Raw genomic sequence first — 27,110 nt, 5'->3', positions numbered from 1 at the left:
TTTCTATTGGAGGACTGGGTGCGTGCCCCGCCCCCACAGCCAGCGTCCGTGCCACTGACGTCACTTCCTCCCTGCGCTCACGCGGTGACGTCAGCGCGTCCGCGGCAGGGGCAGGGCTGCCATGGCAACGAGCGCCTGCTGGTGACGTAGGCACTGCTGGTGACGTAGGCACTGCTGGTGACGTAGGCACTCGGAGGCTGCGCTGTGACGTCAGAGTGCGGCAGCTGAGGCCCCGCACCGGGAGCTTCCCGCGCTCGGCAGGTCCCGGCAGGTCCTGCCCGCGCTGGGCCTGGCTGAGCCTCCCGGGGCTGGGCCTCGCTGTTCACTTCACGTCCGAAGGAGCTGTTCAGGTGCAGCAGAGCAGGCTCAGGGCAGAGCTCACTGCTGCCTGCAGCTGCCTGCAGGGAGGCTGTGGCCAGCTGGGGTTGGGCTCTGCTGCCAGGCAGCCAGGGCCAGACCAAGGGGACCCAGGCTCAAGCTGTGCCAGGGCAGGCTCAGGCTGGGTGTTAGGAGGAAGTTGTTGTCCGAGAGAGTGATTGGCACTGGAATGGGCTGCCCAGGGAGGTGGTGCAGTGCCCATGGCTGGAGGTGTTGCAGCCAAGCCTGGCTGGGCACTGAGTGCCATGGGCTGGTGCCTGGGCAGGGCTGGGGGCTGGGTTGGGCTGTTTGAGCTTGGAGCTCCCTCCCAGCCTGGCTCATTCCATGGTTCCAAGGTGAATATTTGATTGTGCAGAGCTTGGAACTGTTCAGTTGCATTAAAAAGGGTAAGAAAATGACTCACAGCAGCTGTGGACAGGCTGCTGCTTGGCCCTGTGGACTTTTTCCTGTGCACTCTGAGAAGAGCAGAGAAAGCAGAGCCCAAGCTGTGATGCTTGCACTTTATTAGCTGTCTATACTTGGTTATAAGTTCCTGTTGACACCTGGAATGTCACCACGAGACTGAAGGAGGGAGTTAGTAAAAACACAGCCTGAAAACAGCACACAGACCCCAACGGTGCCTCCTGATGGCTTCTCTCCCGGGAGGACATCTCTTTTGCCCCTGCCTGTACTGGTATTTATGCAGCAGCACTTCATTAACATCACAGAAGAAACAAACTCCCTCTCTTTTTTGTCCCCCACAGTTTTCCCTTGGCTGCCTTCACTGCTGAGGACACTTCGTTGCTCACTGCTGAGGACACTTCGTTGCTCACTGCTGGCTAATTTGCATCCTATTTCCCGTTGCTCTGCGGGGTCAGGAGTGGGCTGTGGGGAGAGCAACGTTCCCTACCGTCCCTGCTTCGCAGGCTGTGTGCCTGCTGAGCACTCCAGCTTGGTGCTGCAAGGTGTTGAAGTTAACCATTTCGTGTCAAAGGATGCAAGCCAGGCTCGGGTCAGCAAGCAGCACGGTTCAGGCTGGGACTGCTGGCCTCACTGGGGTGAAAGTGAGGCTCTGAAGGACACAGAGGATCACATCCAGCCAGGGTAGGAGGCCAGAGTTCAGCACACTCTTGAGGCTCAGCCCTTTAAGGAGAGAAAACAACCTCCCCTCCTGCAAAGTGCAAGGAGAAAAGAGGAAACTTGCCCTTGCTGGAGCATCTCAGCTTCATTTCTGATGTTTCTCTCACCTTACCAGAGCTGCCTTGCTCCAGCCTGCAGTCTTGCTGTGCAGCTGCTCCCCCACTAGAGGTGTGGCTGATAGCTTGAAATCCTCTCAGTCCCTGCTCAGAACTAGGATTTTATTTTTTCCCAGTGAAAAAAACTTCTTGAACATAGATCCACAGCCTGGGTTGGGTGAACAGAGACCTTTACAGCTCATTTAGTGCAGGCAGCAGAGACATCTGCCCCTGCAGCAGGTTGCTCAGAGCCCCAAACGACCTGAGCTGGAATGGTTCCAGGGATGGGACATCTCTCACCTCTCTGGGCAACCAGGACCGAGGTCTTACCACCCTCAGTGTCCAAAAAGCCTTCCTTAGAGCCAGTCTGCATCTCCCTCTTTCAGCTTAAACCCTCAGCCCTTGCCCTCTATCTGCTGTCTCCTCTCACATGCAGCTTTCCAAGCACCCTGAGCCCAAATGAGCCTCGCTGGGTGTGGGTCAAGCCCCTCAGATGCCACCCTGGTGATTTCTGCTTGTGCTGAGGGCACATCTGGAAGTCATTGTGGGACAGCTGCCTGCTGCCTTCTGCTTCCCTTTCAGCCCTGCCCCATGCTCAGCACCGAAGTGGGGGCCTGGAGCAGCCTGTTTCCAGCTGCAGCAGTTTAACTCTTTGCAGCCCTTCCTAGCTGAGCTACACTTAAAAACAACCAATCTTGTGCACCAGTTTCATCCTTCTCCAGCTGCCTTTGACCCAGTGTGTGCCAACTTTGTCCTTCTCCAGGTGTTTTTGACCTGATATGTACAAATTCCATCCTCCTCCAGCTGTTTTTAACCCAAAGTGCACCAATTCCATCCTTCTCCAGCTGCTTTTGACCCAATGTGTACCAACTTTGTCCTTCTCCAGATGTTTTTGACCCAACATGTACAAATTTCATCCTCCTCCAGGTGGTTTTGATCCAGTATGTACAAATTCCATCCTGCTCCAGCTGTTTTTGACCCAATATATACACTTTTAATTCTTCTCCAGCTGTTTCTAACCCAAAGTGCACCAATTTCATCCTTCCCCAGCTGTTTCTGACCCAACGTGTATCAATTTCATCCTTCTCCAGATGTTTTTTGGCCCAATATGTACAAATTTCATCCCTCTCCAGCTGTTTTTGACCCAAAGTACACCAATTTTATCCTTCTCCAGTTGTTTCTGACCCAAAGTGCACCAATTTCATCCTTCTCCAGCTGTTTTTGACCCAAAATGCACCAGTTCCTTCCTTCTCCAGCTGTTTTTGACCCAATATGTATCAATTTCTTCCTTTTCCAGCTGTTTTTGACCCAAAGTACACCAATTTCATCCTTCTCCAGTTGTTTTTGACCCAAAATGCACCAGTTCCTTCCTTCTCCAGCTGTTTTGACCCAATATGTATCAATTTCTTCCTTTTCCAGCTGTTTTGGATCCAATATGTACAAATTTCATCCTCCTCCAGCTGTTTTTGACCCAATATATACACATTTAATTCTTCTCCAGCTGTTTTTACCCCAAAGTGCACCAATTTCATCCTTCTCCACCTGTTTCTGACCCAATATGTACAAATCCCATTCTACTCCAGCTAATTTTGGGGGGATTTTGTGGCCCAAACCCTCTATTTTATGCATCCAGCCCAAAGTTTTCAGGAGTGGGAGCCTCCCTCATTGCCTCAGGTGCTCAGATCTGCAGCTCGATCTCCAATCCCCCCCCCCCAGAATATGGCTTTTGCTGTCCTGTATTGAACCCTGCAACCCTTTCTCCTGCAGCTTGGCAAAGAGCTGCCTAAAAACACTAATGATAACAATTAAAAAACACCTTAATTGGCAAGAGCTGAGTCCAATTAGTCTTAACCCCCCCTCAGGGTGGCCACCAACTCCTCATCCTCGCCGGGGAAGCGGCAGCAGTGCGGCAGGTTCAAGCGTCGCAGGGTGCTGGGGGAAGAGTCACCTCCTGCGGGGCTCTGTTGAAGCTTCCTCGTCTCAATCCGAACTGGAGTGGCAGTGGTGAGGCTGCTGCTGCTGCCAGTCCCTGGCAGTGCCACACCAGCATGGCAGTGCCAAACTGGGGGGGCAAACGGAGCTGGAGTGGAACCAAAGCACGAACCAGAGCTTGCCTAAATCTGGAGGTGCCCAAAGGGCTCTCCAAAGAGGCTCTCAAAGCCTCTTCTGTCCCAGCAGCAGGCTGCAGCTCAGGCTGCTCTCAAAGCCTCTTCTGCCCCAGCAGCAGGCTGCAGCTCAGGCTGCTCTCAAAGTCTCTTCTGCCCCAGCAGCAGGCTGCAGCTCAGGCTGCTCTCAAAGCCTCTTCTGCCCCAGCAGTGACAGCGGCGACAACCTGGCTGCAGCCTGTCCCCTCAGGGGGCTATTTACAGACAGAGACTAAACTCGTTGCAGGGAAGGGGGCTGGGGAAAGTCCTTTCTCCTGCTGTTTGCTCCTCGTTCCGAAGCCAGCCAGGACCTTTTCAAGCCGCAGAGGCCCAAAGTGTTCCTTTGTCAGCAGGCAGAGTCCCCTTGTCCTTGCACAGCCACCGGCTGCCAGCGACAGGACACTGCGGAGGGATGCTCCACGGTGACAGACCACAGGCTCCACTCGGGGTGCTCCTGTCCCCCCCTAGGTTCCCCCAGCTCTCCCGGTGGCAGCGTCGCAGGGGTGGTGGCACACTGCTTGTGGCAGCCGTGGCGAGCTCTCGGTGGCACCGAGCAGGTTAGCTCTTGCAGCCGGCACCGTTCAGGGGCACCGCGGGGGCTGTGGGGTCACCCTGGAAGGCGTTGAGCTCTTCGGTGGCGGCGGCGGCGGCGGCGGTGGTCCTGGTGGCAGCAGTCCCTGCCCCCTGGGGAGGGCAGGAGCCTGGGGGCCCTTCGCCCTGGCCGCGCCCGCTGCGGGCGCAGTCGTGGTGCCCGTGGTTGCCCAAGCGGCTGGAAGCCACCACGGCTTTCATGGCAGCCTGTCGGGAAGGCAGAGCGGCAGGAGGGGTTAATAGCCTGGGACTGGCAGAATCCTGCCCCTTCGAAGCTCTTCCTGGAGCCCCTGGAGCGGTGTGGAAGGGGAGATGGTGCCCACTCCTCCCACCCCCCGGTGCCCGAGCTGCCTCCCCTGGGACACAGCTGCACCAGGAGCTGGCTCCATCCTCCTCCATCCCCCTCCCCGAGCTGCCACAGGTCACTCAACGGTCATCTGCTCAGGGCTCTTGGTGGCCCCAGCTGGGGACATGAACCCCCCCGGGGTGGGGGGGAGGCTAAAGGAGCCTTTTCTCCTCACCTTCAGTTTCCTCCTGGCGTTAAACTCCTGCAGCTTCTTCTGGGTGCTGTCCATGTGGGCGAACTTGGCAGCTTTCCCGGTGACCCAGGGGTGCTGCAGAGCCTGCTGGACAGTCAACCTCTTCTGGGGGTCCAGGACAATCAACTTCCTGACCTTGAAGCAGTTCCAAACGCAGAGAAAGGCTTCGTTTGTATAAAAGCCACTGAGGGACAGGCAGAGCCTGGGCTGCAGCAGCAGCAGTGTGGCCAGCAGGGCCAGGGAGGGGATTCTCCTCCTCTGCTCCCCTCTGCTGAGACCCCACCGGGAGTCCTGCAGCCAGATCTGGAGCCCCTGGGACAAGAGGGCTGTGGAGATGCTGGAGAGTGTCCAGAGCAGGGCCAGGAGGATGCTCAGAGGCTGCAGCAGCTCTGCTGTGAGCACAGTCTGGAACAGTTGGGGCTGTGCAGGCTGGAGCAGAGGAGGCTCCCAGGGGACCTTCTTGTGGCCTGCCAGCATCTGAAGGAGGCTCCAAAAAAGCTGGGGAGGGACTTTTGAGGCAGTCAGGGAGTGACAGGAGTGGGGGGGTTGGAGCAAAGGTGGAGATGGGGAGAGTGAGGCTGGAGGTGAGGAGGAAGTTGTTGAGCAGGAGAGTGGTGAGAGCCTGGCAGGGGTTGCCCAGGGAGGGGGTTGAGGCCCCATGGCTGGAGGTGTTTGAGGCCAGGCTGGCTGAGGCTGTGTGCAGCCTGCTCTAGGGTAGGGTGTCCCTGGGCATGGCAGGGGTTGGCACTGCCTGCTCCTTGTGCTCCCTTCCAACCCTGCCTGGTTCTGTGATTCTAAGTCATTAGGATCACTTTGGCTGGAAAAGAGCTTTAAGAGCATCCAGGGCAACCCTTCAGACAATCAGCCAGGTTGGAAGAGACCTCCAAGCTCCTCCAGTCCAACCTACCCAATCAACCAGCCCATGGCACCATGGTCAAAGATCACAGCTTGGTCCTGAGCACCTCCAGGGAGGTTGTGGAGCACAGAACCCCCGAATGTGATCTTGGATCCCATTCAGTGCTTCTGTGCTCCACAACCTCCCTGGGGCAAACCTGTGCCAGCCTCTCCCCACCCTCCCTCTCCACAAACTCACTTCCACCTCTGGAAGCCTCAAGTTGCTCACCAAGTCCTTGGCATTGAGGGAAACTTCATCCCACCAGGGAGACACAAACTCATAGTCGCAGGTCAGGATGCGGCCGTACATGTACTGGTCCCCACGGGGGTCAAAGAAGGGCTCAAAGCCACAGAGGCTGTGGGCAGGGAGAGAGAGAGAGAGAGGAGCTGCAGGAGGCTTCCAAACACCAACCCAGCCCTTGCCAGCTGCTGTTGGGTGGAGCTGCAGCATCTCAGCATCAAGGGCTTGGCCGGGCACGGGGTACTCACAGGATGTAAGTGATGACACCCACGGACCACATATCCACTTCGGGGCCATAGGGGCAGCCGTGGAGGATTTCAGGGGCTGCAAAGCAGAGGTTTTGAGGAGGGGGAGGGGGGAGGGGGTTATGGTTTGCAGCTGGAGCAGGGTTAGGGTCAGGTTGGGTAGCCAGGAGGAAGTTCCTGCAGGAGTCTTGGTGAGTGCATGGTTTGCGTCCTGCTGCAGTCGAGAGTGGAAGCTCCAGAGGCTGCTCTGGAGTGGAGCTCAAGGTCTGAGTCTGGGCTGGCTGCAGGCTGGGGGCTGGGAGTGTGGGGTCAGGGGGAGGGGAGGGCAAGGGAGGGCAGGGGAGGGCAGGGGAGGAGAGAGGGGAGAAGGGAGAAGGGAGAAAGGAGAAGGGAGACGGGAGGAGAGGAGAGGAGAGGAGAGGAGAGGAGAGGAGAGGAGAGGAGAGGAGAGGAGAGGAGAGGAGAGGAGAGGAGAGGAGAGGAGAGGAGAGGAGAGGAGAGGAGAGGAGAGGAGAGGAGAGGAGAGGAGAGGAGAGGAGAGGAGAGGAGAGGAGAGGAGAGGAGAGGAGAGGAGAGGAGAGGAGAGGAGAGGAGAGGAGAGGAGAGGAGAGGAGAGGAGAGGAGAGGAGAGGAGAGGAGAGGAGAGGAGAGGAGAGGCTCCAGGGACACCTCAGAGCAGCATTCCAGTCTATAAGGGTGACCTCCAGGGCAGGCTGAGGAGGGACTGTTGAGAAGGGCCTGTGGGGACAGGCTGAGGGCAATGGTTTGGAGCTGGAGCAGGGCAGAGTTAGGTTGGGCATCAGGAAGGAGTTGTGCATGGTGAGGGTGGGCAGAGCCTGGCACAGGCTGCCAGAGATGTGGTTGATTCCCCATCCCTGCAGACACTCAGGGTCAGCCTGGCTGTGGCCCTGGCTGGAGCTGGCCCTGCTCAGTGCAGGAGGCTGCACAAGATGCCCTCTGAGGCTCCCTCCCAGCCCGATGCTGTCTGTCAGTCTGGGTGATGTGGGCAGCTCCTGGGAGCATGCTCCCAGTGGACTTCCAGCCCTGCACCGAGCTGTGCATGGCCTCAGCAGGCAGCAGCTCCCCCCCAGCTCCTGTCCCACAGGCAGCAGCTCCCCTCCAGCCCCTCTCCCCCGGCAGCTCCCCCCAGCCCCTCTCCCCCCGGCAGCAGCCCCCCCCAGCCCCTCTCCCCCCGGCAGCAGCCCCCCCAGCCCCTCTCCCCCCGGCAGCAGCCCCCCCCAGGCCCTCTCCCCCCGGCAGCAGCCCCCCCCAGCCCCTCTCCCCCCCGGCAGCAGCCCCCACCAGCCCCTCTCCCCCCGGCAGCAGCCCCCCCCAGCCCCTCTCCCCCGGCAGCTCCCCCCAGCCCCCAGCTCACCGCAGTACCCGGGCGTCCCGCAGACTGTTTTCATGGTGTCCTGCTCATCCACGATCTTGGAGAGCCCAAAGTCACCTTGAAGGGGACACACAGAGGCTGCTGCTGGCAGGGAGAGGCACCTCGGAGCCCTCCTGCTGCCACGAAGCCCCCCCCCGGCAAACCCACCGATTTTGAGGGCAGCATCAGGGGAGAGGTCTGCGTAGAGAAGGTTCTCCGGCTTCAGGTCCCGGTGCACAACTCCGTTTTTGTGCAGGTACTGCAGAGGGCAGAGAGAGCTGCGGGTGGGGGCGAGGAAAGGGGCAAGGGAAGCGCCGACTGCCTCGGGCAGACTGGAGGAGGAGGTGGCAGCAGCCCAGGAGCAGGCACGCACGGACAGGACCCTGCCGTGGGAAGGCTGCGCCTGGGTGGCGCTGAAGCTGCTGGCGCAGGGGGCGCTGGCAGGAGGGCTCCAGGTATCAGCTCTGGCTCCCAAACCCTCCTGTTGCCATGGAAACCCCAGCTCCAGCTGCCCTGTGATGCACGGCGGCCTGACCTTCCTCCCTCCTCGTCTTCATCCCCCTCCCGCCCACGCACACCCCCAAGCCTGGACTGGGAGAGGCATCTCCGCCAGGGCTGCCTCCAGGGGGCCGGGGGGGGCAGGTAAATGTCTGACCTCGGGGGCGTCTGGGACGGGCACAGCTCTGGGAGCCTCTGCCAGGGGTGTCTGGGACGGGCACAGCTCTGGGAGCCTCTGCCAGGGGTGTCTGGGATGGGCACAGCTCTGGGAGCCTCTGCCAGGGGTGTCTGGGACGGGCACAGCTCTGGGAGCCTCTGCCAGGGGTGTCTGGGACGGGCACAGCTCTGGGAGCCTCTGCCAGGGGTGTCTGGGACGGGGACAGCTCTGGGAGCCTCTGCCAGGGGTGTCTGGGATGGGCACAGCTCCCACAATGACAGCTCTGACCCACACACATGCCCAGGGCCTTGGGGGACACACAGACAGTGCCAGGGACATGTTTGGGTCACATTTAGGATGTGTTTGAGATATGTTTGGGACAGGTTTGGGACACATTTGAGACAAGTTTGGGCTTGTTTGGGACATGTTTAGGACACATTTGGGACACTTTCAGGACACCTTTGGGCCCCCTTTGGGCCCCCTTTGGGCCACATTACCGAGACAGCTTCCAGGATCTGCTTGACCACGTGGGCTGCATCCCGCTCGCTGTAGAAGCCTCTCTCCACGATCCTGCAGGCACAGGGGGTCAGCACCCTGCCACCTCCCTCCCCTCCCTCCCCCAGCCATCAGCCTGCCCCATCCTCATCCTCCCATCACCATCAAGCTGGCTGGAAGCACCTGTCAAAGAGTTCTCCTCCTGTCACCAGCTCCAGCACCAGGATGATCTCAGAGGGGGTCTCGAAGATCTCCTTCAGTTTGATCTGGACAGGAGGGAGGCAGAAGTGGATTTACAGAGCCATAGAATGGGTTGGGTTGGGAGGGGGCTTCAGGATCAGCCAGTGCCAACCTGGCAGGGACAGCTCCCACCAGCTCCAGGGTGCTCAAGGCTTCATCCAGTCTGGCCAGGGAGGTTGTGGATGACAGAAGCACAGAACCCAAACCCAGACCCAAATCCAGTCCTCCCCAGGGCCTCTCACTCATAGAATCAGAATCAGCCAGGCTGGCAGAGAGCTCCAAGCTCCTGCAGCCCAACCCAGCCCTGCCCAGTCACCAGCCCATGGCACTCAGTGCCCAGCCAGGCTTGGCTGCAGCACCTCCAGCCATGGGCACTGCACCACCTCCCTGGGCAGCCCATTCCAGTGCCAATCACTCTCTCTGCCAACAACTTCCTCCTAGCATCCAGCCTGAGCCTGCCCTGGCACAGCTTGAGCCTGGGTCCCCTTCTCCTGTTGCTGGCTGCCTGGCAGCAGAACTCACAGGTTTCACTCAGAGCTACCTCCAGATGCAAGGATTTGCTTTCCCCCTTTTAATTTTCCTCTTTTTTCCCCCCTCCTTTTTTCTTTCTTCCTTTTACTTTGGGGGGGGGAGGGTTTGTTTTTGAAATGGAAACCAGGGAATTTCATGCTTCTCAGGACTTTTGTGCCACCACGAATTTCATGGGGCTTTAATCATCACCTCCCTCGGCTGGGTGACAAGGCAGGATGCCCCTGCAGGGGGAGAGCCGCTGCGTGGCAGCTTATTGCATTAGAATAATGCACAGAAGCTCCATCATTTTCCTATTAACTTCAAAAGTTTCACAATCCTATCATCAGCTGCTGCCGAGGTTGGTGCTGAATGATAGCGAGAGCCCAGGCAGCCCCGGACCTCGCCGATGGAGCAGGAGCAGCTCCTCCTGCAGGATCGCTGCAACCTGGGCACTGGGCAGGAGCCAGCAGAGAGCTCAGCGATTTGTGGACTCGTAGAACCAGGCAGGGTTGGAAGGGAGCACAAGGAGCAGGCAGTGCCAACCCCTGCCATGCCCAGGGACACCCTACCCTAGAGCAGGCTGCACACAGCCTCAGCCAGCCTGGCCTCAAACACCTCCAGCCATGGGGCCTCAACCACCTCCCTGGGCAACCCCTGCCAGGCTCTCACCACTCTCCTGCTCAACAACTTCCTCCTCACCTCCAGCCTCACTCTCCCCACCTCCACCTTTGCTCCAACCCCCCCACTCCTGTCACTCCCTGACTGCCTCAAAAGTCCCTCCCCAGCTTTTTTGGAGCCCCCTTCAGATCCTGGCAGGCCACAAGAAGGTCACCTGGGAGCCTCCTCTGCTCCAGCCTGCACAGCCCCAACTCTTTCAGGCTGTGCTCACAGCAGAGCTGCTGCAGCCTCTGAGCATCCTCCTGGCCCTGCTCTGGACACTCTCCAGCATCTCCACAGCCCTCTTGTCCCAGGGGCTCCAGAGCTGGATGCAGGACTCCAGGTGGGGTCTCAGCAGAGCAGAGGGGCAGAATCCCCTCCCTGGCCCTGCTGGCCACACTGCTGCTGCTGCAGCCCAGGCTCTGCTTGGCTCTCTGGGCTGCAAGTGCACACTGCTGGCTCCTGCTGAGCTTCTCCTCCAGCAGCACCCCCAAGTCCCTCTGCTCAGGGCTGCTCTCCAGCCTGGCACTGCCCAGCCTGGATTGGTGCTTGGCATTGCCTCGACCCAGCTGCAGGACCTTGCTCTTGGTCTTGTTGCACCTCCTGAGCTTGGCTTGTGCCCACCTCTGCAGCCTGCCCAGCTCCCTCTGGCTGGGTCCTGCCCTCCAGCCTGGCTGCTGCAGCACACAGCTGAGGCTGCACAGGAGCACAGAATGGGATCACAGAGGGTGGGGAGAGTGGCACAGGTTGCCCAGGCAGGCTGTGATGATGAATGAAAAGTGATCTTTGATCCCATTCTCTGCTTCTGTGCTCCACAACCTCCCTGGGCAACCTGTGCCAGCCTCTGCCCTCACCCTCACTGCCAAAAATTCCTCCCTCATCTCCACTCTCAAACTCCCTTCCTCGATTTGCTGCTGGAACCAAGCAGCCGAGATGAAGCCTTTATGGGCAGGTAGAGGGGGAGAGGAGGGGGCCAAGGAGCGTCCTGAGCTGCCCAGCACTACTGGGGAGGGGGTGGAAGGGGCAGGGCTGGGCTCTGCTGACACCTGAAGGTTTTGATCCTCTGCTGGGCGTTGCGAATCGTCGCAGCGGAGCTCGCCCGGAGCCCTGCGGCGCTGAGCAAGAGGAACGAGCCCAGGACGCAGCCCCCGCGGCCGCAGCCTCCCCTTTTATCTCCCCCTGGCAGCAGCCACTACCCAGATGGGCAATTTTCTGTGCTCTTCATTTCATCTCCTCGATGGAAATTGCTCAGGAAATGGAAATCTCAGGCCAAGGGGACAAGGGGGAGGGCAAAGAAGGGGGTGGGTGGGGCGGGTCTGGCTCTTGGTATCAGAGCTGGGAAGCTGAAAGGTGCTGCGAGGCTCAGGAGGCTTTTGTGTGGCTTCGTGGCCCACAGAGATGCTGAGAGGGCTGAAGGAGCTCTGCTGTGGCACAGGCTGGGAGAGTTGAGGGTGGCAAATGGGATTAGAATCATAGAAGGAGGCAGGATGGAAGAGAGCTCCAAGCTGCTGCAGCCCAACCCAGCCCTGCCCAGGCACCAGCCCATGGCACTCAGTGCCCAGCCAGGCTTGGCTGCAACACCTCCAGCCATGGGCACTGCACCACCTCCCTGGGCAGCCCATTCCAGTGCCAATCACTCTCTCTGCCAGCAACTTCCTAACAACATCCAGCCTAGACCTGCCCTGGCACAGCTTGAGCCTGGGTCCCCTTCTTCTGTCCCTGGCTGCCTGGCAGCAGAGCCCAACCCCACCTGGCTACAGCCTCCCTGCAGGCAGCTGCAGGCAGCAATCAGCTCTGCCCTGAGCCTCCTCTGCTGCAGGCTGCACCCCCCCAGCTCCCTCAGCCTCTCCTCACAGGGCTCTGCTCCAGGCCCCTCACAGCTTTGTCGCCCTCCTGTGGACACCTTCCAGTACTGCAACTTCTCTCTTGAACTGAGGAGCCCAGAGCTGGGCACAGCACTGCAGGGGTGGCCTGAGCAGTGCTGAGCACAGGGGCACAAGAACCTCCCTTGTCCTGCTGCCCACACTGCTCCTGAGCCAGCCCAGGCTGCCATTGGCTCTGCTGCCCACCTGGGCACTGCTGCCTCCTCTGCAGAAAACTGGGAGAACTGCAAAGGGCTTAAGGAGGAGCTCTGGGAGCCAGCAAAGGGCAGGGGCCACACAGAGCTGGAGGAGCCTGAACACAGCCCGAGAGGGGCTGGGGGCAGGCGAGGGAATGCCATGGGGTGCCCCTAGGCTGGCAGCGTGGGGTGGAAGGACTGCTCAGGAGGGGCTGTGGGGGCAGGCTGAGGGCAGTGGTTTGGAGCTGGAGCAGGGCAGAGTTGGGCATCAGGAGGGAGCTGTGCACAGTGAGGGTGGGCAGAGACTGGCACAGGCTGCCCTGGGCTGTGTCTGAGACCCCATCCCTGGGGACATCCGAGGTCAGCCTGGATGTGTCCCTGTGCAGCCCGCAGGGGGGTGGAGAAGTTGACCTTGCAGGGTCCCCTCCCACCCGATGCGATCTGTGGATCCGGGGGGGGGGGGGAGGAGCTGTTGCTGGCACGGCAAGGACCGGGCAGCAGGAGGCAGGAGGGGATGGGGGGGCGCAGGTGGGCTCCCCTGGGGGTCATACTCACGATGTTGGGGTGTGAGAGCCTCAGCAGGACTCCAATCTCTGTCCTCACAATCTTCTTGTCGATCTGGAAGTCAGAGCCCTCATGGAAGTGGAATTACCTCTGGGTCCTGCCCCCCTCTGCCCCCCCCCAGCTCCACCCTGAGGCTCACAACACCCCAGGCCAGCACCAACACCCCAAGTCCAGCCCCTGCACACAGACACCACCTTTAGCCCCCCCCCTAAATCTGCCCCTGAAACCAAGGCCAATCCCTGGTGTGGCTGCAGGCAAACTCTTGTGGCCTGAGCCTGTGCCAGGAGTGGCTCAGATTGGATGCAGAGACCCCCCCACACCCACCCTTGTGCACCCAGCACCCACCTTTGGCTCCTCTGGCACCCTGAGTCTGCATGAGCCCTGCCCCAGCTGACAGCCCTGCACCCATCCCAGTGCCCCACTGCTCCCAAGGTGGTTTGGGCAGGGAGCAGACCCCCCCCAGCCCCCCCCAGCCCCCCCACTCACTGTCTTCTTCAGGATCTTGGCAGCGTAGGGGGTGCCTGTGCCCTTCTCCTCGCAGCTGTACACCACCGAGGTGGCTCCTCTGTGGGGGAGGGCAGACGTGGGGGGGGTGTTCCACTCACCCCATGTGTGTGCCCCCCCATTTGGCAGCAGCAGCAGCAGGGAGCTCAGCATGCAGCCCCCTCCCCACACCACCCCCAGCTTGGCCCAGCAAAGCTCCTGTAATTAAACCCCAGTCCTACAGCAGCTTTAAATCCCTAAGCAGCTTCCCCTCACCCTGCTCCTGAGGACAGCCTCTGCTGGCATCAGTGCTGCCAGGGTGCCCATCTCGGCCCTGTGCCCCTGCCAGCTGTGTCACAGGCACTGATGCTGGCTGCAGACCCCTCCCCAGCCAGGTGAAAGCTCTCCAGGCTGCGCTGGGCTGGCTCCGGCTCAGCCCCGGCAGTGCCAGGGAGGCTCAGGTCTGGTTAATGACATTTTCCACCCACTGGAGAGTGAAATCAGTCCTGGGCCCAGGCCCTGCTGCTGCCCCCTGGCAATCTTGGAGCAGATTAAATCTCACCCCTCAAAGCAATCAACTGCATTTTGCTGCTCCTTGGCTTTCACCTCCTTCTGAGACCCAGCTCAGGTACCCACAGCAGCCCTGGACCTGCCCTGGGTCAGCAGCAACAGCCACACCTCCAACAGCAGCCCTGGACCCCCCCTCTGGGGTCAGCACCAACAGCCACACCTCCAACAGCAGCCCTGGACCCCCCCCTCTGGGGTCAGCACCAACACCAACAGCTCCCAGGCAGCCAGGGACAGAAGGGGACCCAGGCTCAAGCTGTGCCAGGGCAGGGTCAGGCTGGATGTCAGGAGGAAGTTGTTGGCAGAGAAAGTGATTGGCACTGGAATGGGCTGCCCAGGGAGGTGGTGCAGTGCCCATGGCTGGAGGTGCTGCAGCCAAGCCTGGCTGGGCACTGAGTGCCATGGGCTGGTGCCTGGGCAGGGCTGGGGCTGGGTTGGGCTTGGAGCTCTCTGCCAACCTGCCTGATTCTGTGTCCCAGAGCCCACCCCCTGCACCCAGCACCATCTTTTTCCTCTCCAAAATCTCTCTCAAGCCCAAGCCCAAGCCACAAAAAGGCTGCAGGTGACCTTTTGGGGCCTGAATTTGTGCCTGGGGAGGGTTAAGTTGGAGAGGAGGAATAAATTCTTTGCTTCAGGAGTGCTCAGGGATTGGCAGAGGCTGCCCAGGGAGGTGGTGGAGTGCCCATGCCTGGAGGTGTGCCAGAGAGGTGTGGCCGTGGCACCTGGGGCCAGGGTTTGGTGCCCGTGGTGGGGCTGGGTTGGTCTGGGTGATCCTGGAGGGCTTTTCCAACCCAAACAATTCCATGCTTCCATGGTTTGCTGCAGCCCCACGTGCTGGGAGCTGCTGCTGGTGCTCCCTGGAGTGCTCTCATGAAAGGGAGATTTGCCTGGGAAACCAGAGTGGATTTTGCAACTCATCCAGCTGAACCTGGGAATCCTGTTCCCATGGCAACAGCAGAGCTGGGGACCAGGCACCAAGGGGATGCTGTGGGGTCTGGGGATGCTGTGGAGCCAGCAAGACCTGGCAGTCCTGCACCCTGTGCTCCAGGTGGGTTTTGGTTCTTGTTGGGGTTAGGTTTTGGGTTGTTTTTCCTCCCTTTTCTGCCATGTTTTCTCTGAATTCATCCCTGGATTTCATCATGCCAAGGGAAAACAATCTGGGAACAAACTGCCCAGGCCCAGAGGGGAGTGGTGGCTGCCACCACAGCCTGCTCCAGCTGCTCCAGGCAGGTTCCTACCTGAACCCATGAAGCCCTTCCCTTCTGCCAGGGAGCAGGTGAGAGGAGAGGAAATGGCCTGGAGCTGTGCCAGGGGAGGGTTAGGTTGGAGAGGAGGAGAAATGTCTTTGTCAGAGTGGTCAGGGGTGGGCAGAGGCTGCCCAGGGAGGTGGTGGAGTGCCCATTCCTGGAGGTGATCCAGAAAGGTGTGGCCCTGGCACCTGGGGCCATGGTTTGGTGCCCATGGTGGGGCTGGGCTGGATGATCTTAGAGGACTCTTCCACCCCAAACCATTCTCTGGTTCTCTCCATCCCAGCACAACTCCAGCACCTCTCACCTCGGGGAGTGGCAGGAGTAGGGGGGATGGAGCAGAGGTGGAGGTGAGGAGAGTGAGGCTGGAGGTGAGGAGGAAGTTGTTGAGCAGGAGAGTGGTGAGAGCCTGGCAGGGGTTGCCCAGGGAGGGGGTTAAGGCCCCATGGCTGGAGGTGTTTGAGGCCAGGCTGGCTGAGGCTGTGTGCAGCCTGCTCTAGGGTAGGGTGTCCCTGGGCATGGCAGGGGTTGGCACTGCCTGCTCCTTGTGCTCCCTTCCAACCCTGCCTGGTTCCCTGATTCTCTCCACCCTCCCTCCGCATCTCTCTTCTTCCCGCTCCGCACAGACCCTTGGCAGCCTGAGCCCTGCCGCTAACGAACTCAGCCTTCAGGAGGCTGCCAGGGTCACTCCGCGGCCGCAGAGCCACCCGCTGTGCCCACCGCGCTGCCCCCGGCGCATCCCCAGCCGCCGGCAATTCGCCACCCTCCTCCCCCGCCGCCCCCACCCCACCCCCACGGCCGCAGCTCGCTCCCTGCTTAAGGTCTCCCATAAATATCCGCAATCAGCCCCGGTGCGGCAGGAGATAACTGCATTTGCTCCTCAGATGAACTGCAAAATGCTCAGCAACAGCAGCGGCTGCGGGAGCTGCGCTGGCCGGGCCGGGGGGGCAGGGGGCAGGGGGGGGCAGGGGGCCGGGGGTGGGCACACGCAGCCTGCCGAGCGCCGGGGAGAGGATGGATGGTGGAGACCTGCACTCGAGTTGTGCCCCAGCCACAGGCTGCTGCTGCCTCCTGCTGCTGCTGCTGCTGCTGCTGCTGCTGCCTCCTGCTGCTGCTGCTGCCCCTGGCCGTGCGGCCGCGGTAGGATGGCAGAATGAGGAGGGCTGGAAGGAGGGTTGGGGACCTTCCTGTGGCCTTCCAGCCCTGGAGGTGTTGAAACAGCTGCAGAGATCGAGGCTGCAGCAGCTCTGCTGTGAGCACAGCCTGAAAGAGTTGGGGCTGTGCAGGCTGGAGCAGAGGAGGCTCCAGGCAGACCTCAGAGCAGCCTTGCAGTGCCTGAAGGGGCTCCAGGAGAGCTGGGGAGGGACCTGGGACAGGGGCTGGGAGTGCCAGGATGAGGGACAGTGGCTTTGAGCTGGGAGAGAGGAGAGGGTGAGTGGAGAGGAGGAAGAAATTGTTGAGAGGGAGGGTGGGGAGAGGCTGGCACAGGTTGCACAGGGAGGTTGTGGAGCACAGAAGCACAGAATGGGATCAAAGATCCTTCTGTGCTCCACAACCTCCCTGGAGTTGTTCAGGACCAAGGTTGGATGAGGCCCTGAGCAACCTATTCCAGTGGGAGGTGTCACTGCCTGTGGCAGGGGGGGGTTGGAACTGGCTGAGCTTTGAGCTCCCTTCCAACCTAAACCATTCTATGCTTCTATGATCTGGAGGGTGTTGAGTGCCAACCCTCCGGCCCAGGCAGGGGCATCCAGAGCAGGTGGCACAGGTAGGGCTTTGAAAGTGGCAAGAGATGGAGATTCCACCACCTGCCTGGGCAGCCTCAGAGCAGTCTCTTGCAGCAAAGAAGTTTTTCCTCATCTCCAGCCTAAACCTCCCCTGGCACAAGCCCAGGCCACTAAAGGTCCATCTGCTCCACCACCCTCAATGCTTCCTCCTCGTGTGTAGATGGAACTCAACTCTGTGCTCCTTACCCCTGGCCCTGTTGCTGGGCACCACTGAAAGAAAAAGCCTGGTGCCAACCTCCTGGCACCTGAGACCTGCTGTACTGATCAGCACTGGGAAGCTCTCCCTTCATTCTTCCCTTCTCCAGGCTAAAAGGCCCCCAGATCCCTCACTCTTTCTTCACTGTTCCAATCCTCTCAGCATCTTTGCAGCCCTGTGCTGTCCTCTCTCCAGCAGCTCCCTGGGGAGCCCAGAACTGGGCACAGTACTCCAGGTGTGGCCTCACCAGGGCAGAGCAGAGTGGGAGGAGAAACTCTCTTGGCCACACTCTTCTCAATGCACCCCAGGACACCACTGACCTTCGTGGCCAGGGCACACTGCTGGCTCCTGGGCATCCTGCTGCCACCAGCACTCCCAGGGCCAGCATGGGAGCTCCTTGGTGCCAATGCAGACCTGGCACATGCCCAGGCCCAGGCATCTCCAGGATGTGTGTCAGCCCCTGGGGCACCAGCAGCCTGCTGAGCACACAGGCACTTGGCACCAAGCCTGGGCTCCCCTGGATCCAGGTCTGGGAATAAATCCACCCCCCAGGGCCATGCCCCTTCAGTGGGGCTCACACTGCCCACCCCTGGCAGGAGGCCTCTTCAAGAGGGACCACACAGTGCCAGGCTCATCACCCACCTGCCCCCAGCCTTGGAGTGCTCAGAGAGCCTCACTGTGAGCCCAGTGTCCGCCGTGGGGGGTGGGAAACCTACAGCCCCACACAGATGGGGACTCTTGCATTGCACCCCAAAATCACCACTGCAGTGTCATGGCACAACCCAGGCACCAGCTCAGCTGTGGGGACAGAGACTCCTTCCACTCCCTCTGCCTTCTCATCCCTTTGCCCCCCCCCCCTCCATCCCTCCTCTTCATCTCCTTTCTCCATCCTCCCACTCTCTTTGATCCATCTCCCTTTCTCCACCCTTCCATCCCTTTCTTTCCCTATCAGGCCAACCCCTGCCCCAATCAGGACCCATTTCCATGCAGGGTGGGTTCCTGCCACCCCCCACCTCCTGCTGCCCCCCCCCAGCAGCCAGTACCTTCCCAGCTCGGGGCCCACGACATAGAAATCCTCCAGGGCTGCATCCCGTCGGGATCCATCGATCCAGAACTCACTGCTGGGCTTGGAGGAGGGCATGGTGGGCTGAGAGCTCCTGCCAGCTGCTCAGGAGAAGATACCCACATTCACTGGGGCCCCCCCCACAGCCGTCTCCACGGCCCCCTCCCCCCACCCCAGTCACCTCACTGTGTGTCCCCCTTGCCAGTGCCAGTGCCCAGATGGCCAAGCCAGGGGCAGCACTCGGGATTATCCCGCGGGATGAAGTGGCAGCCACAAATCTCCTTCCCAGCAGGCACGGAGCTGCCTCTTGGAGATAATCCCCCCCTGCCTCTGTGCTGTGTGCCCCCCCCCACTCCCAGCTTTCACACCAGCCCACTCTCTCCTCCCCCCCCCCCCATTTCCCCCTCCCCATTGCCACCTTTCTGGGGCTAGTTCAGCTTTCTGGAGCCCACCAGGTCAGACTCTTCTCTCATAGACCCCCACGGGGGATTCATTCCCCTGATTCCCTCAGCCACCCCCAAACTCACCCTGATTTCGAGTGCCCCACCCACCCCCCATCGTGGGATCCCCTTCCCCCCAGCCCCTTGCTCTGTGCAGCCCCCTCAATGTTCAGGTGGGATTTGGGGGGGCCCAGCACATACCCTCAGCTGCGGCGTCGCTGCCTGATGGAGCAGAGTCCCCCTCGCTGCTGCCTCATCCCCGGGGGTGGGGGATGCTGGGATGGGGGGTGCTGGGTGCTGGGTGAGGGTGACTCAGCCTCTGCACCCCTGGGTGCTGCCAAAGAGCCCAGCTGCAACGTCCCCCCCCTCCCCACACACACGCCCCCGGCTCTGGGCCTGTGCTGCCAGCCTCTGCTGCTCCCCACCCAGGGCCGGGGAGCTGGGTAAGGATTAGCTCCTCTGTGGTGCTGAGGAGGGTGCGGGGGTGGAGGGAAAGGTGCAGGGCTGGAGGGCTGGGAAGATGGAAGGAGGAATGGGAAGATGGGAGGAGGGATGCAGGGCGGATGGAGGAATACAGGGATGGGAGGATGGATGGAGCGATGCAGGGCGGGATGGAGGGAGGGATGCAGGAACGGGAGGATGGGAGGATGCGGGAGCACAGGGATGCTGGGAAGCAGGAACGCGGGGACGCTGGGAAGCAGGGATTCCAGGAAAAGGGAGCGCAAGGAAGCAAGGATGCAGGCGGAGAGGAAGATGAGGCTGCGGGGCCGGGGGTGCGGAGCCCGGGGACCCTCCCCGGCAGCATCACCGCCTGGCTCGGCCGTGCCACCCCTCGGCCGCCGCCGCCACTGCACCGGGTCCCCGCCACTCCCCGGGGCTCCGGGGTGTGTTCCTCGCTCGGAGGCGGTGGGGGGTGGGTGTACGGAACTCCCCTGAGACCCCTCCCCGCGCTGCAGCCGCTCCCCAGAACCCAGGACGCAGCTCCGCATCCCAGGGAGCATCCAGGGACCGAGCTCCGAGGGACCGATCCTGCCCCGCATCCCGGGGAGCGCCCACAGCCTTGCGCCCACTCCGGCAGGGCCCCGTCCTGCCCAGGCCCGGGGGGCACCCAAACACCGGCATCGCTCCCCCCCCGCCAAGCCCTGGCACCATCCCCGAGTCCTGCCCCGGGCGCTGCCGGGCACTGCCGCACGGTGCCGCCGTCGCCCACCGGATGGAACTCGGGGGGGTGGGAGAAGGGGATGGGGAGGGGGAGGGTGGAATAGGGGACGAAGGAGGCTGGGAAGGGGAGGGTCTGAGATTGGGATTGAGGAGGGATTGGGTCGAGGGGGTTGGGTGGGAATGGGGGTGGGAAGAAGAGGTGGGGGGAGCATGGCAGGAGAAGGGAGGGGTGGGGATTGGAGGTAAAAGTTTGGGTGGAAGGGGGACAGGGTGAGATGGGGGCAGGGAAGGAGTGGGCTGGGGTCAGGAGCAGGATGGGAAATGAGATGGAATTGGGGTGGGGCTGAGAAAGGAGATGGGGTTGGAATGGAAACAGGGATGGGATGGGAGTGGGGAGAGGATAAGGCTGGGATGGGACTGGGGATGGAGCCAGAGATGGGGTGGGAATGGGGATAGGGCAGGGATGGGACTAGGGATGGGGGCAGGGATGGGTTGGGACTGGCGTTAGGGTTGGGATGGAGCCAGCGATGCGATGGGAATGGGTACAGGCTGGGGTGTGATTGGGTCTGGGATGGAGCCAAGGCTGGGATGGGAATGGGGATAGGGCTGGGATGGGGGCAGGGATGAGTTGGGACTGGTGTTGGCGTTGGGATAGGGCCAGGAAGGGGATGGGAGCAGGAATGGGGCTGGGGCTGCCTGCGCTGTCAGCGAACCCAGAGGGGGTTTGGGCTTCCTGCAGCAAAGGGACTCCAGCGAGAGGCTTCCCCGCGGGGGGTGGGGATGCTGCAAACAAATCCCCCCCGGACCTGCGGCCGCAGCCACCTCTCCAGGCCACCTCTGGCGGTGACCATGAGGGAGACACTCCGGGGTGGGGGGAAGGGTGTGTGTGGGGGGAGGGGAGGTGCTCTCCATCAACACTCTCCCTTCCCCCCTCCATGAGCAGCCTGAGCTCTTTCCCCAGCCCCCTCCCTCCCTGAAGCTGTGAGCCAGGAGCAGACTTTTCTCTCCTCCTATTAGAAACAAGGAGAGCATCCTGCGGGGCAGCAAAACCCTCTCAGCTGGTACCAACCAGGAGTGGGGCCCTGGGGAACGCTGCACAGCTCCCTCCCCCCACCCCCCCACCCCCAGCCGCCAGCACCACCACCCTTGCTTGCAGCTGGGAGGGGAGCCCCAGATGAAAGGCCCTGCCGCGAAGGTCTCCCTGGCACGAAGCAGTCTCCTTGGCATGGGCTTCCCGAGCAGTTAGATTAGAATATTTTATCATATCTGAGGGAGGCAAACTCGGCCCTGCTTGATCTGCTCTCGTTGCAACTCTCTTTTGAAAGGGCTCCTCTTAAAGGGAGTGACCCTGCTAAGTGAATAAATTGACTCTGCCTCCTCTTCCTCTCCCAGTCCTGAGATGTTGTGGAGACAGGAGCAGGGCTGGGAGAGGCTGCTTTGGAGTGATTAATATTTATGGCTTCATCCACAACAAGCACGATCCTTCCCCCCCCACACACCTCCTCCTCCTCCTCCTCCCCTGCTCAGCTCCAGCCCCAAAAGAGTGTGTTTGAAGAGCAGACATGAGCCCCCTTCCCTCTGGGAGCTGTTTGCCTCCTGGCGAGGGAGGGGGCTGCAGACCCACCCGTGGTGCCTCCAGGCTCCCATCCATGGGTGAGTGTTGGATGGAGAGTGGGGCAGGAGGCAGCAGGAGGGGGGGATGGGGCTGCAGGAGCAGCTCCCGTGGCCTGCACACCCCTCAGTGTCCCACAGGCAACTCAGCCCCAAAAGGAGGAGGCTGCTCTCTGTAGCAGCCTGTGCACAGCTGGGACACCTCAGGGGGCAGACCTGGACCCCATCCCCAGTTAGGGCACCTCAGGGGGCAGACCTGGACCCCATCCCCAGTTAGGGCACCTCAGGGGGCAGACCTGGACTCCATTCCCATCTGGGACACCTTCCCAGGGTGCAGACCTGAACCCCATCTCCAGTGAGGACATCTCAGAGTGCAGACCTGGACCTCATTCCCATCTGTGACACCTTCCCAGGGTGCAGACCTGGACTCCAGATCCATGCCTGGCACAGGATGAGCTTCCCCAGGCCCTGGGCTGTGGTGCCAGCAGCTGGGTGGGGAGCTGGGGCTGGAGGAGAAGCCTTTGGCCCTTTGTCTGCAGGAGAGGAATTCATTATTTTGCTCTCTCATTACCCTGGGATAAAATCCATTTGAGAGCAGCATAAATTTCAGTGCCTGGAGAGGCTTCTTTGGCCATCCCGGGAAGGATCCCTCTCCTCTTCCTCTTCCTCTCCTCTCCTCTCCTCTCCTCTCCTCTCCTCTCCTCTCCTCTCCTCTCCTCTCCTCTCCTCTCCTCTCCTCTCCTCTCCTCTCCTCTCCTCTCCTCTCCTCTCCTCTCCTCTCCTCTCCTCTCCTCTCCTCTCCTCTCCTCTCCTCTCCTCTCCTCTCCTCTCCTCTCCTCTCCTCTCCTCTCCTCTCCTCTCCTCTCCTCTCCTCTCCTCTCCCTGCTCAGCCATCGCTGTGCCGGATGAAGCGCAAGACGAAGGACGATAACCGCAGGACAAGCAGGGAGGTGCGCAGGGTATGGACCTCTCCTTGGCTGGAAAAAAGAGGATGAGATGGAAGCAAAGACCCCCTCAAACTCCCCCCTCCCCTCCCCCCCTCCCCCAAACCACCGGCGCTGGCTTTGGGAGGGAGGTGACCGCGGGAAGACGCCGGCGGTTGGGAATGGTCCCCAGGAGAGGGTCGGCTGCCTCCTGCCGCGGCGGCGTCGAGATGCTCAATTGTTTGGAACATGAAATGGAAATGAATCCATACGGCGAAACTCCCCCTGGCATCCTCTCCCCCTCCCCCCCCAGCTCCCCTCGCCTTCTTAATTGAATGGCACCAAGCAAATGAGGTCAGAGCTCACTTAAGCCAGACAAGGACACAGGAACGCGTCCCGCTGCCTGCCAGCCGAGGCAGGGCTGGTTCCCTACTGATGTTTAACATTCCTGCCGGGAGCTGCTCATTAAAAACCTAAAGGAGGGCTTAAGCATCCCATTAGAGCCCAGGCTGCTCCTGGAGATCCTTCCCTTGCAGACGCGGCTGGGGGAGAGGCTGGAGCGTGCAGGTAGGGCCACAGAAACATGGAATTGTTTGGCTTGGGAAAGCTCTTCAGGATCCTCCAGCCCAAGCAGCAACCCAACCCCACCGTGGGCACCAAACCACGGCCCCGGGTGCTGTGGCCACAGGGTTCTTGGGCACCTCCAGGCATGGGCACTCCACCACCTCCCTGGGCAGCCTCTGCCCAGCCCTGACCACTCTGGCAGCAAATAAATTGTTCCTCAGGTCCAACCTAACCCTGCCCTGGCACAGTTTCAGGGCATTTCCTCTCCTCCTGCAGTCACCCAGGGTGCACCACGGGGCTAGGCTGCATGGGTGGGCAGAGGCCAAGGGGATGAGACTGAGCAAGGCCAAGGGCAGGTTCTGCACTTTGCCCACAGCAACCTCGAGCAGTGCTGCAGGCTGGGGCCAGAGTGGCTGAGAGCAGGCAGGCAGAGAAGGCCCTGGGGGTGGTGGCAGAGAGGAGCTGCAGAGGAGGCAGCAGTGCCCAGGTGGGCAGCAGAGCCAATGGCATCCTGGGCTGGCTCAGGAGCAGTGTGGGCAGCAGGACAAGGGAGGTTCTTGTGCCCCTGTGCTCAGCACTGCTCAGGCCACCCCTGGAGTGCTGTGCCCAGTTCTGGGCTCCTCCATTGCAGAGAGATGTTGAGGTGCTGGAAGGTGCCCAGAGCAGGGCAGCAAGGCTGGGGAGGGGCCTGGAGCAGAGCCCTGTGAGGAGAGGCTGAGGGAGGTGGTGCAGTGCCCATGGCTGGAGGTGTTGAAGCCAAACCTGGCTGGGCACTGAGTGCCATGGGCTGGTGATTGGGCAGGGCTGGGCTGGGTTGGGCTGCAGCAGCTTGGAGCTCTCTGCCAGCCTGCCTGGCTCTGTGGTTCTGTGACTCAGCAGTGATGACAGCAGAAGGATTCCTCTGCCCAGCTGGGCACAGCTTGGAGCTTTTGCCTTTCCTGAGGGGGATTCAAAAGGGGAATGGGCAGAGAGGGCAAAGTGGCCACACCTGGAGAGGGAGGAGACTCCAAGAGGGCTCTGGGTTTGGAGGGGGAAAATGGGGAGGGTAGGGTGGAAAGGGGGCAGGCCTGGGGCAGTGCCAGTGTGATCTGCTGTAGGGGGTCCTGCTCTGGCAGGGGGCTTGGCCCAGATGATCTTTAGGGTCCCTTCCAGCCTCTACAAGTCTGTGATTCTATCACCTGATCCTAGGGAGAGGAGCCCAACCCCCACCTCACCCCAGCCTCCTCTCAGGAGTTGTGGGGAGCAATGAGGTCTGCCCTCAGCCTCCTCTCCTCCACACTAACCACCCCCAGCTGCTCCTCCCCAGCCCTGTTCTCCATCACCAACTTCATTGTCCTTCTCTGGAACTTTTCCACCCCCTCAGTGTCCTTCTTGGAGTAACCCAAACCCAGACCCAAATCCAGTCCTCCCCAGGGCCTCTCACTCATAGAATCAGAACCAGGCAGGCTGGCAGAGAGCTCCAGCCCCCAGCCCTGCCCAGGCACCAGCCCATGGCACTAAGTGCCCAGCCAGGCTTGGCTGCAGCACCTCCAGCCATGGGCACTGCACCACCTCCCTGGGCAGCCCATTCCAGTGCCAATCACTCTCTCTGACAACAACTTCCTAACAACATCCAGCCTGAGCCTGCCCTGGCACAGCTTGAGCCTGGGTCCCCTTCTTCTGTCCCTGGCTGCCTGGCAGCAGAGCCCAACCCCACCTGGCTACAGCCTCCCTGCAGGCAGCTGCAGGCAGCAATGAGCTCTGCCCTGAGCCTGCTCTGTGCCAGGCTGCACCCCCCCAGCTCCCTCAGCCTCTCCTCACAGGGCTGTGCTCCAGGTCCCTCCCCAGCCTTGCTGCCCTGCTCTGGACACTTCTCTGGACATCCCACTCCTTGCCACTAGACACAAGCCACCAGGCAGGTGGCTTCACCACCTCAGCTTCAACTCCTCAACTCCCAACCACTACTGAGGGTTGCAAGAAACAACAAACCACAAGTCCCAGGTCAATCCTTTCTCCTGGAGCAGCCTCCAACATCCAGCATCCAGCAGGTAAGCCAAGCCAGCATCTCCCTACCACCACCACCACCACTCCTCCAGTTCCTTTTCCTCTTTCCCTTGGATTTTTTTCCCCTGTTGGATATTTTCTTTCTTCCCTTCCTTTTTTTTCTTCCCAAGGCCAAGCACTGAGTTGTCTTCTTCCCTGCAGATGTGACTGAAAGCACTTTGGAAATGTCAGCTGCTGCTGGAGAGGGACCCAGATAACATTTAGCTTTAGGTAAGAGAGCAGATTCTTCTTTCCTCCCCCCCCCCCAACCCTTTCCCCTTCCCTCCCCTCTGCACTAATTCATATTTATAAGCTCTCCTGTTCCCGGGGAGAGCTCAGCACTGATAGCAGCCACTGATTGCCAGCGAGTGGAGCAGGGAATTGTTTTCATATCTGAGATTAAAGAGTGGATTCTGCTCCCACTGGCACCTGTGTATTTACGTTGGTCAGCCTCAATTCCTGCTTATAAGATTAAGGCTGGAAATGGGAAATGGTTATAGAGTGGCCAAGCCCTGGGGAGGCTGCTGGGTGGGGGTGAGGGGGGGGGGGAGAAGAGTGTCAGCTCGGTGGTCCCAACATCAAGGAGTTGGGGGGTTGAGAGGGAGGGAGAAGAGGGTGGAGGTGGGAGAAGAGCGTGGAGATGAGCTGGGGACAGAGCGGTTCGGTGCCGGCGGCTCGGCAGCGCTTTGGGGGCTCCTGGTGGAGGATTCACCTAGAGGGAAACTCCTCGGGATGGTTCCCTCTGCACGGCCCCCGGCAGGGCTGGGCTGGTGATGGATGCAGGGAGTGGGTGAGGAAGGGGTGTGGGATGGATGGGGGCTGGGTGTGGGATGGATGGGAGCTGGATGTGGGTCAGAGGGGGGATGAATGTGGGGTGGATAGGAGATGGATGTGAGATAGGTGTGGGATGGGTGTAGCATGGATGGGGACTGGATGCAGCAGGGATGGGGGATGAATGTGGGATAGGTGGGAGCTGGATGTGGGATGGGTGGAGGCTGGACGTGGGATGGGTAGGGGCTGGATGTGGGATGGATGGGGGAGGGATATGGGATGGATGTGAGAGAGGAGCAGGATGGATGGGGGAGGGATGGGGACAGGATAGGGAATGGATGTGAGATAGGTGCAGGCAGGGTGTGGGATGGATGGGAACGGGATGCAGGAGGGATGAGGGAGAGGATGTGGGATTGACAGGGTCTGGGAGTAGAATGGATTTGAGATGGATGAAGGATGAATGGGGGCTGGATGGATAAGGAGCTGGATGTGGGATGGGTGAGGGATGGGTAGGAGCTGGATGTGGGATGGGTGAGGAATGGGTAGGAGCTGGATGTGGGATGGGTGAGGGATGGGTAGGAGAGCTGGAGCGGGCAGCAGGGCGGGCGCAGGCAGCTGCCAGATTAGGGCAGGATTTATTTCTCTGATGATTTTTCAGCACATCCCAGGGTCGGAGGCAGCTGATGGAAAGCAAACAAGCAAAGCTTCCTCTTGTGTGCCGTGGAGCAAGGATTTGGGAACTTTTGGGGCTTTGTTTAGTTTTGGTCTTTGAAAAGTTTGTTTGTTTATTTATTTATTTAAATAAATCAATTCTGTTTGTGAAGTGGATGAGGAGCCCCAGGGAGAGCTGGAGAGTAAACGGGGTGGGGGGGAGAAAGAATGGAGCTGTAAAGCCTGGATTAGGGGGAGGAAGGAGAGGGGAATAAAGGGGGAGGGAGAGGGGGGACAGGGAGAGAAGGAGAGGGGGGAAAAAGGGAGAGAAGGATTAAAAAAAGAGAGAAAAAAAGAGGAGGAAAGGGGAGGAAAGGGGAGGAAAGGGAGAGGAAGGGAGGGAAAGTGGGGAAGGGGGAATAAAGTGAGGAAAGGGGGATAAAAGCAGAGGAAGGGGGGAAAGGGAAGGAAGGGAGGAAAATGGGGAAGAAGGGGGAATAAAGTAAGGAAACAGGGGGAAAAGGGGGAAGAAGGGGGGAAGAAGGGAGGAAAAGGGGGAAGAAGGCAGGAAGAAGGGGAGGAAGGGGAGAAAAAAGGGAAAGAAGGGGAAATAAAGTAAGAAAATGGGGAGAAAAGCAGGAAGAAGGGAAGGAAAAGGGGAAGAAGAGGGAAGAAAGGAGAAGTGGGGGAAAAGGGGGAGAAGAAGGTGGGAAAAGAGGGAGAAGAAGGTGGGAAGAGGGGAAGAAGGTGGGAAAAGGGGGAAGAAGTGGGGGAAAAGGTGGAAAGGGGGAGAAAAGGGGAAGAAGGGAGGGAAAAGGGAGTAGAGGGG

General features: G+C 60.4%; 1 protein-coding gene and 1 long non-coding RNA gene across 2 annotated transcripts; one reads left to right on the top strand and one right to left on the bottom strand.

Moving 5' to 3' along the window:
• Positions 1 to 864: 864 nt before the first annotated feature.
• LOC135192022 (calcium/calmodulin-dependent protein kinase type IV-like) lies at positions 865 to 19,500 on the bottom strand. The gene is made up of 12 exons (XM_064174819.1): positions 18,780 to 19,500; positions 18,119 to 18,239; positions 13,285 to 13,363; positions 12,790 to 12,852; positions 8,952 to 9,034; positions 8,771 to 8,843; positions 7,787 to 7,877; positions 7,622 to 7,696; positions 6,250 to 6,325; positions 5,990 to 6,116; positions 4,849 to 5,001; positions 865 to 4,534 (listed from the first exon to the last, which is right to left on the bottom strand). The coding sequence occupies exons 2-12, from the start codon at positions 18,214 to 18,216 to the stop codon at positions 4,295 to 4,297; spliced, it is 1,158 nt and encodes a 385-aa protein (XP_064030889.1). The 5' UTR covers positions 18,217 to 18,239; positions 18,780 to 19,500; the 3' UTR covers positions 865 to 4,294.
• Positions 19,501 to 24,621: 5,121 nt separating this feature from the next.
• Positions 24,622 to 26,381, top strand: LOC135192127 (uncharacterized). The gene is made up of 3 exons (XR_010308918.1): positions 24,622 to 24,864; positions 25,022 to 25,090; positions 26,289 to 26,381. It is a non-coding gene; the product is annotated as an uncharacterized LOC135192127 (long non-coding RNA).
• Positions 26,382 to 27,110: the final 729 nt, after the last annotated feature.

Source organism: Pogoniulus pusillus, chromosome 41 (assembly GCF_015220805.1).
Source record: "Pogoniulus pusillus isolate bPogPus1 chromosome 41, bPogPus1.pri, whole genome shotgun sequence".
Taxonomy (NCBI): Eukaryota; Metazoa; Chordata; class Aves; order Piciformes; family Lybiidae; genus Pogoniulus; species Pogoniulus pusillus.
Note: the sequence above shows the minus strand (reverse complement) of the source record. Positions and strands in the feature narration are given on the sequence as shown.